The 15,497-nt window shown below is 31.7% G+C and overlaps 2 protein-coding genes across 2 annotated transcripts; both read left to right on the forward strand.

Annotated features, from left to right (window-relative positions):
- Positions 1-4,839: 4,839 nt before the first annotated feature.
- Positions 4,840-5,688, forward strand: LOC112723217 (pathogenesis-related protein 2-like). Its single transcript, XM_025774481.3, has 2 exons — positions 4,840-5,109; positions 5,197-5,688. The coding sequence occupies exons 1-2, from the start codon at positions 4,932-4,934 to the stop codon at positions 5,490-5,492; spliced, it is 474 nt and encodes a 157-aa protein (XP_025630266.1). The 5' UTR covers positions 4,840-4,931; the 3' UTR covers positions 5,493-5,688.
- Positions 5,689-10,525: 4,837 nt separating this feature from the next.
- LOC112723216 (pathogenesis-related protein 2) lies at positions 10,526-11,377 on the forward strand. The gene is made up of 2 exons (XM_025774480.3): positions 10,526-10,798; positions 10,893-11,377. The coding sequence occupies exons 1-2, from the start codon at positions 10,621-10,623 to the stop codon at positions 11,186-11,188; spliced, it is 474 nt and encodes a 157-aa protein (XP_025630265.1). The 5' UTR covers positions 10,526-10,620; the 3' UTR covers positions 11,189-11,377.
- Positions 11,378-15,497: the final 4,120 nt, after the last annotated feature.

A 15,497-nucleotide genomic window follows, 5' to 3' on the forward strand; every position in this document is an offset into this window, starting at 1 on the left:
CATTACCCCACCCCCACATCTCCCTGCAGCCAAAAATCTCAAAGAAACCCCATTACCCTGACCTCCCAGTAGCCCCTCCCATCCCGGCCGACCTCCCACCAGCCCCTTCCAGCCTTGCCGAATAGCGCCTCCCAGTAATCCATCAGATATACGTTATTGGCTCCTATTTTGTGCTTTATTGTCATCAAAATGCAGTGAAGAGGATTTGCATATATCTGGATGCATCCTATACCTGTCATGATAAAAAAAATCAAGAAAAGGATTCAGCTTTCATCATAAAACAAGACAATGTAAAATTATAGTCATCTTTGCCTAACAAAAAATAAGCCATAAATTAGAACAACAATAAAATTAAAATAACATAAATTAGAACACCAAACCTCAAACTCAAATTAAATAATTAAAACAGAGAACACTATAAACTTAGATAATAAAAATAAGAACACAGAACAAATTTTCAAACAGAAATGATCAAACAGAACTACAAATTACCAAAGCTGCAAGAACAAATTAGAAAGAATAGAACAAAAAATCCGAAATCAAAAATCATATAGCAAAATAAAAATAGAACCAATTATTAAAACAGAACTAAGAACAATTAATTAGATCCAAAAAAATTAGAACAAATAATTTACCTGAAAACTAAGAGACATCTCCATTCTAGATGCAGAGGAATGGCTACTGCGATGACTACAACGGGAGGACGACAGTGGCTACGAAGTCGCGAAGGACGACGGGGAGGGAGAACTTCTACGACGAAGGGAGAAGGAGAGAAAAGACCCGCACCGCCGCGATGGTGCTGTCCGACGGCATTGACAGCGGGGAAGGGGGAGGAGTTTTCAGCGCGAAGAGGTGGTGAGAGCTCGGTGGATTGGAGACAAAGGCTAAGCGGAGTTAGGGTTACTGGTGAGAGGGGCTGGGATGCGCTATTCGACGGGGCTGAGAGGGGCTACTGGGAGGGGCTATTCAGCAAGGCTAGGAGGTGCTTTTCGGCGGGGATGGAGGCGCTGTTTTGCGGGGATGGGACGGGCTGCTGGGAGGTCAGGGTAATGGGATTTCTTTGAGAGTTTTGGTTGCAGGGAGATGTGGGGGTGGGGTAATGGGGAAGCTAGGTTATCTGATGGGGATGGGGATGTGGGGTAATGGGCTTTTGGGCTGCCTTGTGAGTTGGGTTAACTAATGGTTTTTTTTAGTTATCGGTTCGGTTTTCGGTTCTGTCACTAAAAACCCTAACCAAACAAAACCGAACAGATAACTAAAAAAAACCCATTAGTTAACCCAACCCACTAGGCAGCCCAAAAGCCCATTACCCCATGGCCCACGTCCCCACCCCCATCAAATAACCTAGCTTCCCCATTACCCCACCCCCACATCTCCCCGCAGCGAAAACTCTCAAAGAAATCCCATTACCCTGACCTCCCAGCAGCCCCTCCCATCCCCGCAAAACAGAGCCGCCAGCCCCTTCCATCCCCGCCGAATAGTGCCTCCCAGCCCCTCCCAGTAGCCCATCTCAGCCCCACCGAATTGCGCATCCCATCCCCTCCTACTAGTAACCCTAACTCCGCTTAGCCTCTCTCTAGTCTCCAATCCTCTGAGCTCTCACCACCTCTCAGCGCCGAAAACTCATTCCCCTTCCCCGCTTTCAATGCCGTTGGACAGCACCATCGCGGTGGTGCGGCTCTTTTCTCTCTATCTCCCTTCGTCGTAGCAGTTCTCTCTCCCCGTCGTCCTCCATGCACCAGAGCCGTCGTTCGTCGTCCTTCGCGAGTTCGTAGCCACTGCCGTCCTCGCGTTGTAGTCATCGCAGTAGCCATTCCATCTAGAATGGGGATGCCTCTTAGTTTTCAGGTAAATTATTTGTTCTAATTTTTTTTGGATCTAATTAGTTGTTCTTTGTTCTGTTTTAATAATTAGTTCTATTTTTATTTTGCTATATGATTTTTAGTTTCGGATTTTTGGTTCTGTTCTTTCTAATTTGTTCTTGCAGCTTTGATAATTTGTGGTTCTGTTTGAACGTTTCTGTTTGAAAATTTGTTCTGTGTTCTTATTTTTATTATCTAAGTTTATAGTGTTCTCTGTTTTAATTATTTAATTTGAGTTTGTGGTTTGGTGTTCTAATTTATGTTATTTTAATTTTAGTGTTGTTCTAATTTATGGCTTATTTTTTGTAAGGCAAAGATGACTATAATTTTACATTGTCCTGTTTTATGATGAAAGTTGAATCCTTTTCTTGATTTTTTTTATCATGACAAGTATAGGATGCATCCAGAGATATGAAAATTCTCTTCACTGCATTTTGATGACAATAAAGCACAAAATAGGAGCCAATAACGTATATTTGATGGATTGCTGCTGGTTGTTGACTTGTTTATTTCATTGTTGCTGTCTTGCTGGTTGTTGACTTGATCCAAAACCTCCAGCACTTGATAAATCATACTAAATCACTTCAAAATTTAAAAGTAATTAAATAATTCAACAGAACAGCAAAACAAAACAAAACAAAACAAAACAGAAGCAGTTTCCATAATTCAACAGAACTACCAGCAAGGCAGCAATGAATAATCATTGGGTGATTTTTTATTACATTACAGCAATGAATTTTTTTTAAGTCAAAGTCTTTACATTACAACAAACATCTTTGTTTGTGTTTTTTAACTCTTTTTTATTTTAAAATTTAATTAATTAACATGTATGGGACATTAAACACAGAATAAGATTATTATTATAGAAAGTGTCGAACTTTTTATTTTGATAAATATACAATCATTTCTTTTATATAACTTAAACTTTAAGTCTTTTTCTATAATTTTTTATATATTTGGATATTGTAAGAAAAACTTTTTTAATATTGGAGTGGTAGTGGTATTTTTTTAAAGGTTTTTATTATGGTACGATCATAAATTTATATATACTGATACGTTAAAAATGTGGCCAAATAACAATATGATATGTGAAATTTATTTTCTATTTCGGCATCTATTGTTTTTTTAAATATATATATATATATATATATCATATCACTATTTTTACTAAAATACCCTTATAATATAATAAAAATAAAAATATTTTTTTATTTAATTTTATAAAAAGACATAAATACCCTTTTTTTTTTATTAAACAAAAATGATCTTTTTAAATTAATTAAACTATTTAATTTTATAATTTTAAAATATAAATTAATAAATAATTTAAAAACAAAAATAAAAACATATTTAATTATTCATCTATATTAAAAAAAATATTTTAATACTATTGATGATCTTCAAGTAATTTTTTATTCCTGGTTCCAATATCTAGCATGACAAATTTATTATTATTATTATTACAGAAAAGAGTAAAGTATCGTTTTTGTCCCCAATATTTGGGGTAAGTCCTAAAGTTATTCCTAACGTTTCAATCGTCCTATTTAAGTCCCTAACGTTTTAAAATTGACTCAATGTTGTCCTGCTGTTATGGATCCGTTAACAGAATTGACGGCGGGACAAAATTGAGACAATTTTAAAACGTTAGGGACTTAAATAGGACGAAAACGTTAGGAATAACTTTAGGACTTACCCCAAATATTGGGGACAAAAACGATACTTTACTCTTTTCTGTAATAATAATAATAATAAATTTGTCATGCTAGATATTGGAACCAGGAATAAAAAATTACTTGAAGACCAAAACGATAAATAAAAATAAATTTTAATTTAATTTTATCTTTTAATAATATTAATTTTTTACTGTACATAGTATTCAATTATTTTTTTTAATTACATCTAAATAAATTACACTTAATCACATTACTTTCATTTTAATTAAATTTATTTTTATAATTTTAAAGAATTTTGATATATTAGAGACAAAAGGTATAATTTATATTTTATTGTATATATATTATTTTTTTCATGATAACTAAAAATATTTAAGAGTAAAATTATAAAAAAATATATTTAAAATGAAAGTAATATGATTAAGTGTAATTTACTTAGATGTGGTTTAAAAATAATTGAATACTATGTATAGTAAAAAATTGATATTATTGAATGATAAAATTAAAATTTATTTCTATGTATCATTTTTGTCCCCAACGTTTTCGTCCTATCTAAGTCCCTAACGTTTCAAAATCATCTCAATTTTGTCCCGCCGTCAATTTTGTTAACGGATCCCTAACGGCAGGACAACATTGAGTCAGTTTGAAACGTTAGGAATTTAAATAGGAGGATTGAAACCTTAGGGATAACTTTAGGACCTACGTCAGACGTTGGCGAGAAAAATAATACTTTACTCTTAAGAGACCAACACTTAATCAGTAAAAGAAAAATGAGTAATTTTATATTATTAAATATAATATCACACTAAAAAAATATTAATGATAATTAATTGATGACTACAAATTACAAAAATATATGATGTGTGTAGAATGAAAATAATACACATCTAAAAATAATATTTAAAAATAATAAAAAATTAATTCAAATAGACTAAATTTATTTTATTTAAAAAATTTAAATTATTTAAATTTATTTTTTATTTAAAAATTTAAATATTTTTATTATCTCACTAACTTACCTTAAAAAATTGGGAGTTCTAGAAGAGCGTGGCCTCTATACATTTTGATCTAACTTGAAAATGCCACTGCATTCTGCATCTGGTTTTGCGTTCAATATTTCACTATAATTTATTTCATCAAGTATGCATAAACATTCAATATTAACGGAACAGAACGCCTTCTTTGAATTTCAATGCTTCCGAAATAGCAATGTTTGACAATGAGTCAGCACGTTCATAACTTCACATACACACCATCCCATCCTCATTTCCCATTACCCCATTCTATGCCTATAAATAGAACCCACTCCTCTCTTCATCAACCACACACTACGAATCTAACCTCACTTCTTACCATCTACTTCTCATTCCTTCTCTTAGCTTCTTAATTCACAATCATGGCCGTCTTCACTTTCGAGGATGAAATCACCTCCACCCTTCCCCCCGCCAAGCTTTACAATGCTATGAAGGATGCCGACTCCCTCACCCCTAAGATTATTGATGACGTCAAGAGTGTTGAAATCGTCGAGGGAAACGGTGGTCCTGGAACCATCAAGAAACTCACCATTGTCGAGGGTCAGTAACTACTCAATTCAGTAAACATACTATATATCTGATAATTATGTGTTGTGACTTGTAATAATAATAATGACATATATGCAGATGGAGAAACCAAGTTTATCTTGCACAAAGTGGAGGCAATAGATGAGGCTAACTATGCATACAACTACAGCGTGGTTGGAGGAGTGGCTCTGCCTCCCACGGCGGAGAAGATAACATTTGAGACAAAGCTGGTAGAAGGACCCAACGGAGGATCCATCGGGAAACTGAGTGTGAAGTTCCACTCGAAAGGAGAAGCGAAGCCAGAGGAGGAAGACATGAAGAAGGGTAAGGCCAAGGGTGAAGCTCTCTTTAAGGCAATTGAGGGTTACGTCTTGGCCAACCCTGCTCAATATTAGAACACTTTGCTCCATCTTGATACGCACTTGTTTTCTTTTGAGCATGTTTGTGTGTGCGCATGCTTCAAGTAATTGGTTTTTTTCTATGTAATAAGAAATAAGTATTGCCTTTCTTTATCTTTTGCTGCAGCTTTGTCTGAGCTTCATATCAATCAAATTTAATACAAAGAAAAAAAAATGAAAATTTGAATGATTATTATACAATCTAAATATTATTTTATCATTTTGTTCTATAGTTTATTTTTTTAAAATTTTTGTAAGATAAAATATATTTTGTTGTCTCTTGACATTTTAAAAATCTTTTAAAATTATCTTTAATTTTGACTCGATTCAATTTTTTTAATATTTAAATAAATTTCACTTTTACCGCCCTCCTAATGACAACAAAATGCAATAGTTGAATCAAACAACAAAACCATCATGAATTTTAGCTGGTATCCAATTTCCTTCTTTATCAAACATCTATGTGGTAATTATAAAAATAGAAAAAGATTATTACGAATCCTTCAAGTAAAGTGAAATGGGTGTCTGAAAATGGCGAGAAAGGTGAGAGCTTTACCTTGGAGTTGGAGAAAAGAGCACCAGTGGTTCAACTCAAAGTGAAGTGAAGTCGGTAGCCAGTTTACAAAAATAAGAATGAGGCTTTGAATAAGAGGGAGACAAATTACCTTTGAGTTTAGAGTCGCCCTAGGATTGAATTAGAAGAAGGGTTATAGTGGTGGTGACAGAAGAGTAGAAGAGAAGGATAAATATGATATGATAAAGGTGACGATTTTTTTTATTTAAAAAGAAAATGACAAATAGATCCTGACCTTTTGTTTTGCATGTATTTTTGTCTCTGATCATTAAAAAATATTTTTAAGTCTTTGATCTTCACAAAATTTGGACGGATCAGTCCCTGATGGAAGCATTTGGGTGGAGGGACTGATTCGTCCAAGTTTTGTGAAGGTCATGGACTTAAAAATATTTTTCAATAATCAGAAACAAAAATGTCCGCGGAACAAAAGGTTAAGGACCTATTTATTATTTTCTCTTTTTTAAATTAAGGTGAATGTTAGGGTGTAAATAAAAAAAGTTTTCTACACCTATAGAATATTTGTGACATAGTGTAAGAAGGACATGTGAACATGTGTAATTGATTGATGGTTCAGCAATAACAGAAAAGGCTGACATTATAGCTTAACGTAGTGATTAGTAGCATACTGCCATAAAAATTAACAATTTAACGGTTTGATTTGAAATGTAATCACAGTTTTTTTTTTTATCATTTGATGGGCTAAATTTGTTTGTTGAAAGAGTTTTTTGTTTGGCCAAAATCTCGTGAACCACATAAGAGTTGAAAAATATTTGGGACAGATGAATTGTTGTGTGTATAAAATCAAGAGAGCACATGGCAAAAAATATATAACAAAGTAGTAAAAATGACTAATAATCTTAATAGGCCCACAATATTATTATCCTGGCAGTATATTCAAGTAAAAAAATATATATATAAAAAAGAACCAAAATGCAGGCCACGAAAATAAAAAAGAAGTTGTGATAAATGTATATTATGGTTATTACAAATTAATTTCACCAAAGAATTTTTGTAAATTATGATTATCACAAATTACTTCTATGTTGTTTTTTAAAATACAACTGGTATAACTTGTTTTTCAGGAATTATAATTTTGTTTAATAGAGGTGTTTATGTTTTTTAAAAATTTAAAACCTTAGTTTTATATTTAGTAACCTAAACCAAAAAGATAATATATTTATACTTATAATTTTTAAAATTTAACTTCTATTTATTAAAATTAAAAAAAATCTAAAATAACTTTGTATATTAAAAATTATAAACATTTATCCTTATATTTATATTTATTATGATATTTTAAATTTTAAAATTATTTTATTAAATATAATTATTGTTATTTATATTTATTAAAAATTATTTTTAATTTGATTTATTAAACTTATATGCAACAAATTTTAAAAAGTTATCTTTCAAAAACTAATTTTAATAAGTTACTTTCAAAAGTTAAAAATTTTACCAAACCCGCATTATATCTAAAAAGTAAAAAATATACAATTTTTTATAAATTGCAATCTTTAATAATTTCACGCTAAACATTAAAATACGAAAAAAGTTATTCACTCAATTTTTTGCTATTTTACATACTCATTTGTATTTATTTTTCAAGAATGATGTTATTGTCTTGTAGCATAATCACGTTGCTTTTTTATTGTTTACTATCATTTATTTTATTTTAAATTTATGATATTAAGTCTATAAATTATTTTTCGACAACTTTTTTTAAAATATTGGATGTTAACTTTTATAATAAAGTTACTTTATAATATAATATCTTGCATTGTAAAAAAAATATTTTAATTATATAACTTACCCAAACACCAAATTATGGTCCCCTAATTTTAAAATTGGCATATTTATCAAAATCTACTAAATAGATAAATATTAAAAATGTGGTTCACCTCTTTGTTTTGGGGCAGCAATTTAAAATTTTGATCTTTTTTTTTACTAGATTTATGAAAAACACTGCATTTCACCCAAATATTTTTTATTTGTCTTGTGCTTTATGATTATTGGTCAAACAAAACCTCTTTCAACTAACTCACGTGGCCCATCAAAAATAAATTAAAAACTATTAATTTTTTAGTAATACACTGCAAATTACTGCAACAAATTATAATTTTTCTATCCTTTCTATTTTTGCTGAACCGTCTGTCAATTTCAAACCTCCACATGTCCATTCTATGTTTGGCTATAAGTATTCTATAGGTGTAGAAAATTTTTTCTTTTTACAACATAGAATTTACCTTAAATTAAATAAATATATAAATTATAAAATATATAAATGGTGCCGTATTTACAAAAAAATATTATGGGATGTTGAGGGGTACTTTTAGAAATAAGTATATCTTAGTGTCTGAGACTTCATGACCGGATGATGCCAAGTTATATCCTGGGTATACCTGAGATAAGTAATAGAGAAGAAATCGGGTACTGAACATTCGAGATATGTGCAAAAAGATCATGGGATCTCAACACCCGAGATATGTACATGCGTCGTGCTTGTGGTCTCAAACATCCAAGATACACGCATATATAATGTCACAACATCCGAGATTATTGTGTATAACTATTATTTTTTAAGTTTTTGTGACCTTCTAAACGCTTGAGTTTGAGTTCCTTTAAGAAATATGACCTTCCGAGAATATGAGACATCAATAGACTGAATGATACTTGGCACATAGCTCGAGCTTTAGACTTTGAAGTTAGTAGTTTTTTCTTATTTTATTTTCAGTAAATAATAAATTTATATATTTAGTTTTTAGTAACTTAGTTAATAGATTAGGTATAGTGAGTAGACTACGTTAAAAGATCTATATTAGTTTCGTTGATATACCTAATATGATTTTATAATTTGTATAATTGAATGTAAGTGATTGTTACTTACGTTAAATAAATAAAATAGATAACTAATTGTTATAATGACTAGGAACATCCGACAGTCGAGAAATGGCCAAAAGAGGGCAGGAGAAACCGATCAACAACATCGGTGAGAGTCTCCGACACATACTCATCTTCAGAAGTTGTTTCGCTAGATGACCCGGACCCGAGAACATAAGTTGAATCGCCCTTACTATCGTCTTCGTCAGCACTATTATGCGGCTGAGCGTAGTGGATTGGTGTGGCTTCGAGAGGGACAAATTCAGGACTCGAAGGAGACGGCCCATCACCAATAACTACGTCACGGACCGCAACATACAACTCCATCATATGTTGCGGCATTAGTCGTGCATGTACGTCGAACATTACCTTCACATGTTGATTCCCGTCAATCTAAAAATAACTGGTTAGTAAATCCACCGTTCGAAAGTGCCTACAAAAATTTTTATGCAACCCACCCAACTTTCTTGATATTTATTCCTCCCATATTGCTCAGTATGATCCTCTTTAGCGCATGTAGGATATCAATCCGGTTAGTGTGCAACATGACAGTCTCATTAGACTCAAAAATCACTCATTCATCAATCCTATATCAACACACAAAATATTGATATAGCAATATTTAAATGAGTAAAATATGATTGGTGATTATAATGTGGTTAAATCCAAAACATACCTTAGATAAAACAATCACATCAATCCTATAAGTCGATAATGTAGAAATAACTTATCACTTTCATTATGATTATTCATTTCTAGATGAGTAATTGAATATTGAAAAAGGATAACTCATCATTTACAAAAAGCATTATAAAAAAGTCGTCGAAAAATATAACTCACAAAAATATTCGACTGATTGACTTAAGTGTTAGAATAGTTTTGTAAATACCAACCTCATCTCTTTACATTTTTTTTAAAACAAAATAATATAGCTCATTTCTAAAAGAAAAAAAAAAAGAAGAATAATTTCAACTTTCTTAAAGTCGAAATATATATCGATCACATGATCAATACAAGAACAGAACAAATATTAAATTTGTTCCAAGCATTAATCTTTTTCCTTCCTAACATTGAAGACAAATTTATTAGTTTTATTATTATTATTCCTAGTCATAAGCACACTATAATATATGGTGTGTAGAATGAAAATAATACACATCTAAAAATAATATTTAAAAAATAATAAAAAATTAATTTAAATAGTTTAAATTTATTTTATTTAAAATTTTAAATTATTTAAACTTACTTTTTATTTAAAAATTTAAATATTTTTATTATCTCACTAGCATTACCTTCAAAAGATGAGAGTTCTAGAAGGGCGTGGCGTCTATACTCTATACATTTTGATCTAACTTGAAATGCCACCGCATTCTGCATCTGGTTTTGCGTTCAATACTTCCCTATAATTTATTTTATAAGTATGTAAACATTCAATGTTAACGGAACAGAACGCCTTCTTTGAATTTCAATGCTTTCGAAATAGCAATGTTTGACAACGAGTCAGCACGTACATAACTTCACATACACACCATCCCCTCCTCATTTCCCCCATTATATGCCTATAAATAGAACCCACTCCTCTCTTCATCAACCACATTACCACACACTACAAAGCTAACCTCACTTATTACCATCTACTTCTCATTCCTTCCCTTAGCTTCTTAATTCACAGTCATGGCCGTCTTCACTTTCGAGGATGAAATCACCTCCCCCCTGCCCCCCGCCAAGCTTTACAATGCCATGAAGGATGCCGACTCCCTCACCCCTAAGATTATTGATGACGTCAAGAGTGTTGAAATCGTTGAGGGAAACGGTGGTCCTGGAACCATCAAGAAACTCACCATTGTCGAGGGTCAGTAACTATTCATTTCAGTAAACATACATACTATATGTGTGATAATAATTATGTGTTGTGAATTGTAATAATAATAATGATATATATGCAGATGGAGAAACCAAGTTTATCTTGCACAAGGTGGAGGCAATAGATGAGGCTAACTATGCATACAACTACAGCGTTGTTGGAGGAGTGGCGCTGCCTCCCACGGCGGAGAAGATAACATTTGAGACAAAGCTGGTTGAAGGACCCAACGGAGGATCCATCGGGAAGCTGAGTGTGAAGTTCCACTCGAAAGGAGATGCAAAGCCAGAGGAGGAAGACATGAAGAAGGGTAAGGCCAAGGGTGAAGCTCTCTTCAAGGCTATTGAGGGTTACGTCTTGGCCAACCCTACTCAATATTAGAACACTTTGCTCCATCTTGATACGCAGTTGTGTTCTTTTGAGCATGTTTGTGTGTGGGCATGCTTCAAGTAATTCGTTTTTTCTATGTAATAAGAAAATAAGTGTTGCTTTCGTTATTTTTTTGCTGTAGCTTTGTCTGGGCTTCATATATATCAATAAAATTTAATATCAAAGAAATTTGAATGATTATCATACCATCTAAATATCTTTTTACTCAGTAACTTATTTGCTCAAAAGTCATATTTTATCCCATTTTATATCAATAGTTTATATTTAGATTTTACGATCAAAGTATAGTATTAATTAGTATAATTATCAAATTCGGTTCTGGATAAAAAATTATAAACCCAAAGTAGTGTTATATATGTATTATAATCTGTCCACAGGCGACACTAGTAGATGATGTGATCGGTTTTCCATTTTTTTTTCTGTTAAATTGATATATCAAATTAAAGTGGTCTTTCAACGTTGAATTCAAAAAATCACCAAATCCAAATTGTACTAGTCATGGCATTAAGACCAAAGGGTAATATTAGGTAGATAAAAAAACAGTCAGAACTTGCCTTATTTAATATTAATTAATTGTCGCAACAATTAATGAATGCTAAATAAGACAAGTTATGGCTGTTTTTTTTGTTGTTTGGTTACCAAATATTTCGAAGACGAAATTGTGTGCCCTCAGGTCCTTGAAACGGAGCCTACCTCTCGCTTTGGTCTTTCTTAGGGTCTCTCAATTGATCCAAGTCATTCTTCTCTCGTCTCCTTTTTAACTCCACTAAAATTGGTTCAGAATCTGATGGATATCATCTAATAGGAAGTCAGACAATGTTTGTATCGGAATTGCTTCATCCACTGTCTTAATTAGCACATTTCTTCCTCCAGCTAACAGGAGATTTTTCTCTTCTAATATTGTGCTTTCTTCTGGATTTTTTTCTTTACTTACGCAAAGGTAATCTTTTTATATCGTTGCACAACTGATAGTAGTCCGAAGTAGTTATCTTGAGCTCCTATGTAGTCTATATTCATAATCTCAGCCACATATTTCCTGATAAGTTCAAGGGGGGTGTTATTGCTAAAGAATATTGCTTATTTTTGTAGATTCACTTTCTTGCCATTTATGTTTTCATACTGCAGGAGCATAAAGAGGATGTTATGAAAGAATTTTGAAGAGGCCTTACGGAAAAGAATTTCGTCATCTGAAAAGAATAAGTGGTTCATTACTGATGGATATCTTCTATTGATGATTTAAATACCTTGATTTGTTTTGTTCTGTCTTGTCTTGTGTACTGTGTGGTATAAAAAAAAATTCTTTTGTACAAGTTAAAAAGAAATAAAGTTAAAATTTCCTAGTTAATTTAAAATAGAAAAAGTAGAGGAAAATGTTTTCTTTGAATAACGTAAACAATAAATTAAGAAAAAAGTTAATTTTAATTTTAAAATTTAAATTTTGAATTAATTAGGTTTATTTATGTTTAGTGGACTTGAGATGTAGTCTATTATTTACATAACTAAAAAGTTAACTTTTCACAAAAATAAAATAAAAAATAATAAATACTAACTCCCAAATTTAAAAAAAAAAAAATATTTTTCACTAAAATTCATCCTCTCCAACTCATAAATCATAAAAAATGCCACTTAATTCTATAATCTCTTTATTAAGTAAGGATTATATATTGATATTTTTCTTATCTGAGCAATGCTAGGGAACCAAAAGGGTATTAGCAAAAAATCAGCCAAATACCTTTGGGTGAATTTAAAATCTTTACGATTTAATATATATGGATGTTTCTTCTGCTAAGTATCAGAATGTTTCTTTTTTATACTAAATGAATGTTCTTTTATATATTGCAAATGTGAATGTCTCTATTTCTTTAAGAATTTTATATTTTTTTTAAAATTTTATAGATATTTAATTATTTTTACTAAAATATAATTGAATATTTCTTTTGTTAAGTATTAGAATGTTTTTTTTCATATTAAATGAATGTTTTTTGAAGATTGACTATTACTCCCATATTGTTGTTGTTATTCAGTGGCTCCGCCACTTCCCATATTACCCCTCCCAAACGCCTTATCCAATGGCAGCTGAGCCACATGTCCCTCTTCTTCTACTTCGGTTCCAACACCTTCACCGGATAAGAGTGTGGCTCCGGCCACGTACACCTCGGCATCTACCTCTCCCCCTGGGATCGAAGGTGGACTTCGTGTTGCCCCAGTCGTCATGATGAGGGCCAGGGAAGAAGAAAGTCTCTAGTCTGCTGAAAATCTCATCAACCTTCTCCGCTGACTGCATGAAAGTGAGTTGCTTGGCATCCTTGTCCATTGCACTCATCACGTTATTTTGCGGCATGAATCTTGTTCCCTCTCGCATTTACCTCGTAACACACTATGTGAAGATCATCTTTCCTCTCTGCCACCGCCAAACTTGCCGACGTTGACCTCGGCATCTACTTCTCTCCTGGGATCGAAGGTGGACTTCGTGTTGAAGCAGTTGTTTTAGATGCGCTTGATAAGGGCGTCGCGGAGAGCATGGAAGTCGCCGGCGCTTCTAGTAGCATTGGTGAGAGAGATGTGTATGTGATTGTTGGAGGTGGGTAGGTTAATGTAAGAGAGAAGAGAAATGCTTTTATAAGTTTTAATTAGGTTTACTTAATTAATTTTAAATTTTTTAAATTTTGAATTTAAAAAATTTAAAATTAATTATTAATATAAATTAATATGATTTTGTTTAATTTTTGTCTGGTAACTTTTGGTTCATATATTTTTCCTATCTTTAAATTACTTTAAATTCCAAGGTTCTTGACAGCTGTGCAATAAACAAAATTATATGATTTTTTTCTTAAAAAAGATGGATGAACATTATATAAGAAAAGAACAAAAGAAAATCATTAAGTCCATAATGGATAAATAATTTATCGCCTTCATTATAATTATTGATTTCTAGATAAACAGCTGAAGATTGAAATATAAGAAAAAACTCAAAAATAGAAAGGATGGAGGTCCGTTTTTAATTCCTTTCATTATACAATAGAGAAAGTATAAGGAGCCAATGACCTAAGCGTACAATGTGTACAATGAAGGTTTGGAAAGTATTAGAGATATTATTATTAGTGTTACATTGTCCTGTCAAGTTACGCTTTTGAGATGAGTGGTTTCAGGACATGGTATAAGAATTCCAAATCCGAAAGGTCAAGGGTTCGAACTTTGGTGAACCCAAAATTAGCTTTTTATAACATGAGATGTTTATTATCCTTGGTATCTGGATAGGTATCCCTGGTATCCGGATGGTTATTATGCATAGTATAGGTGATGTTCATTTGATTCATAAACCAAAGATTTAGTCCATAATCATTAGTGTTACCTTTTTTTATCAACTGAAAGGTCAAGAGTTCGAGTCTTGGTGAACTCCAAAATCAATTTAAGCTTTTGGGAAGATATTTATTATCGCTAGTACTCAGATGGTTATTCTAAATAGTATGGGATATGTTCATTTTATAACTCAATAGCCCAAAATCTTGTTCCACTAGGCGGAATAAGCTAATTCCTTTCATTATAAATCATAAAAAATATTCAACTTATTCACTTAAGTATTAGAATAGTTTTGTAAGTACCTACTTCAGCTCTATGTACTTTTTAAAAACAAAATATAACTCATTTCCAAAAAAAAAATAAGCTCAACTTTTTTAAAGTCAATATATACATCCATCACATGATCAATACAAGAACAGAACAAATATTAAATTTGTTCAAAGTATTAGTCTTTTTTCTTCCTAACATTGAAGACAATTTTTTTATTATTATTATCATTCCTAGTCATAGGCATGTTTTATACTTAATAAACAAAAGTATATGAATGAAAATGATACGCATACCTAATATGAAAACAATAATTTTGAAAAATAATAAAAGTTTAGTTATTTAAACTTGTTTTATTTGATAATTTAGATTGTTTGAACTAATTTTTTATTTAAAAATTTAGGCCTTTTTTATTATCTCACTAGCATTACTAAATAATGGAAATTCTAGAAGGGCGTGGCGTCTATAAATTTTGATCAACTTGAAATCCAATTGCATTCTGCTCTGCTTCTGGTTTTGTGTTAAATACTTCACTATAATTTATTTCATCAAGTATGCATGAACATTCAATATTAACGGAACAGAACGCCTTCTTTGAATATGAATGCTTCCGAGATAGCAATGTTTGACAATTTAAAGCTTAAATTAAACCAGTCTCCAACAATAATTAATATTCTTCAGCCAAGCAGCAATGGAAAAAAAAAATGAAAAATCAACGAATAACATGGCCGGC

The sequence above is a fragment of the Arachis hypogaea genome, chromosome 11 (genome assembly GCF_003086295.3).
Source record: "Arachis hypogaea cultivar Tifrunner chromosome 11, arahy.Tifrunner.gnm2.J5K5, whole genome shotgun sequence".
NCBI lineage: Eukaryota > Viridiplantae > Streptophyta > Magnoliopsida > Fabales > Fabaceae > Arachis > Arachis hypogaea.

Bases quoted from the DNA above. Each gene is read 5' to 3' on its own strand.
- LOC112723216 (XM_025774480.3), top strand. From the start codon at position 10,621: ATGGCCGTCTTCACTTTCGAGGATGAAATCACCTCCCCCCTGCCCCCC. The intron at 10,799-10,892 runs GTCAGTAACTAT...ATATATATGCAG, and splicing joins GAAACTCACCATTGTCGAGG to ATGGAGAAACCAAGTTTATC.
- LOC112723217 (XM_025774481.3), top strand. From the start codon at position 4,932: ATGGCCGTCTTCACTTTCGAGGATGAAATCACCTCCACCCTTCCCCCC. The intron at 5,110-5,196 runs GTCAGTAACTAC...ACATATATGCAG, and splicing joins GAAACTCACCATTGTCGAGG to ATGGAGAAACCAAGTTTATC.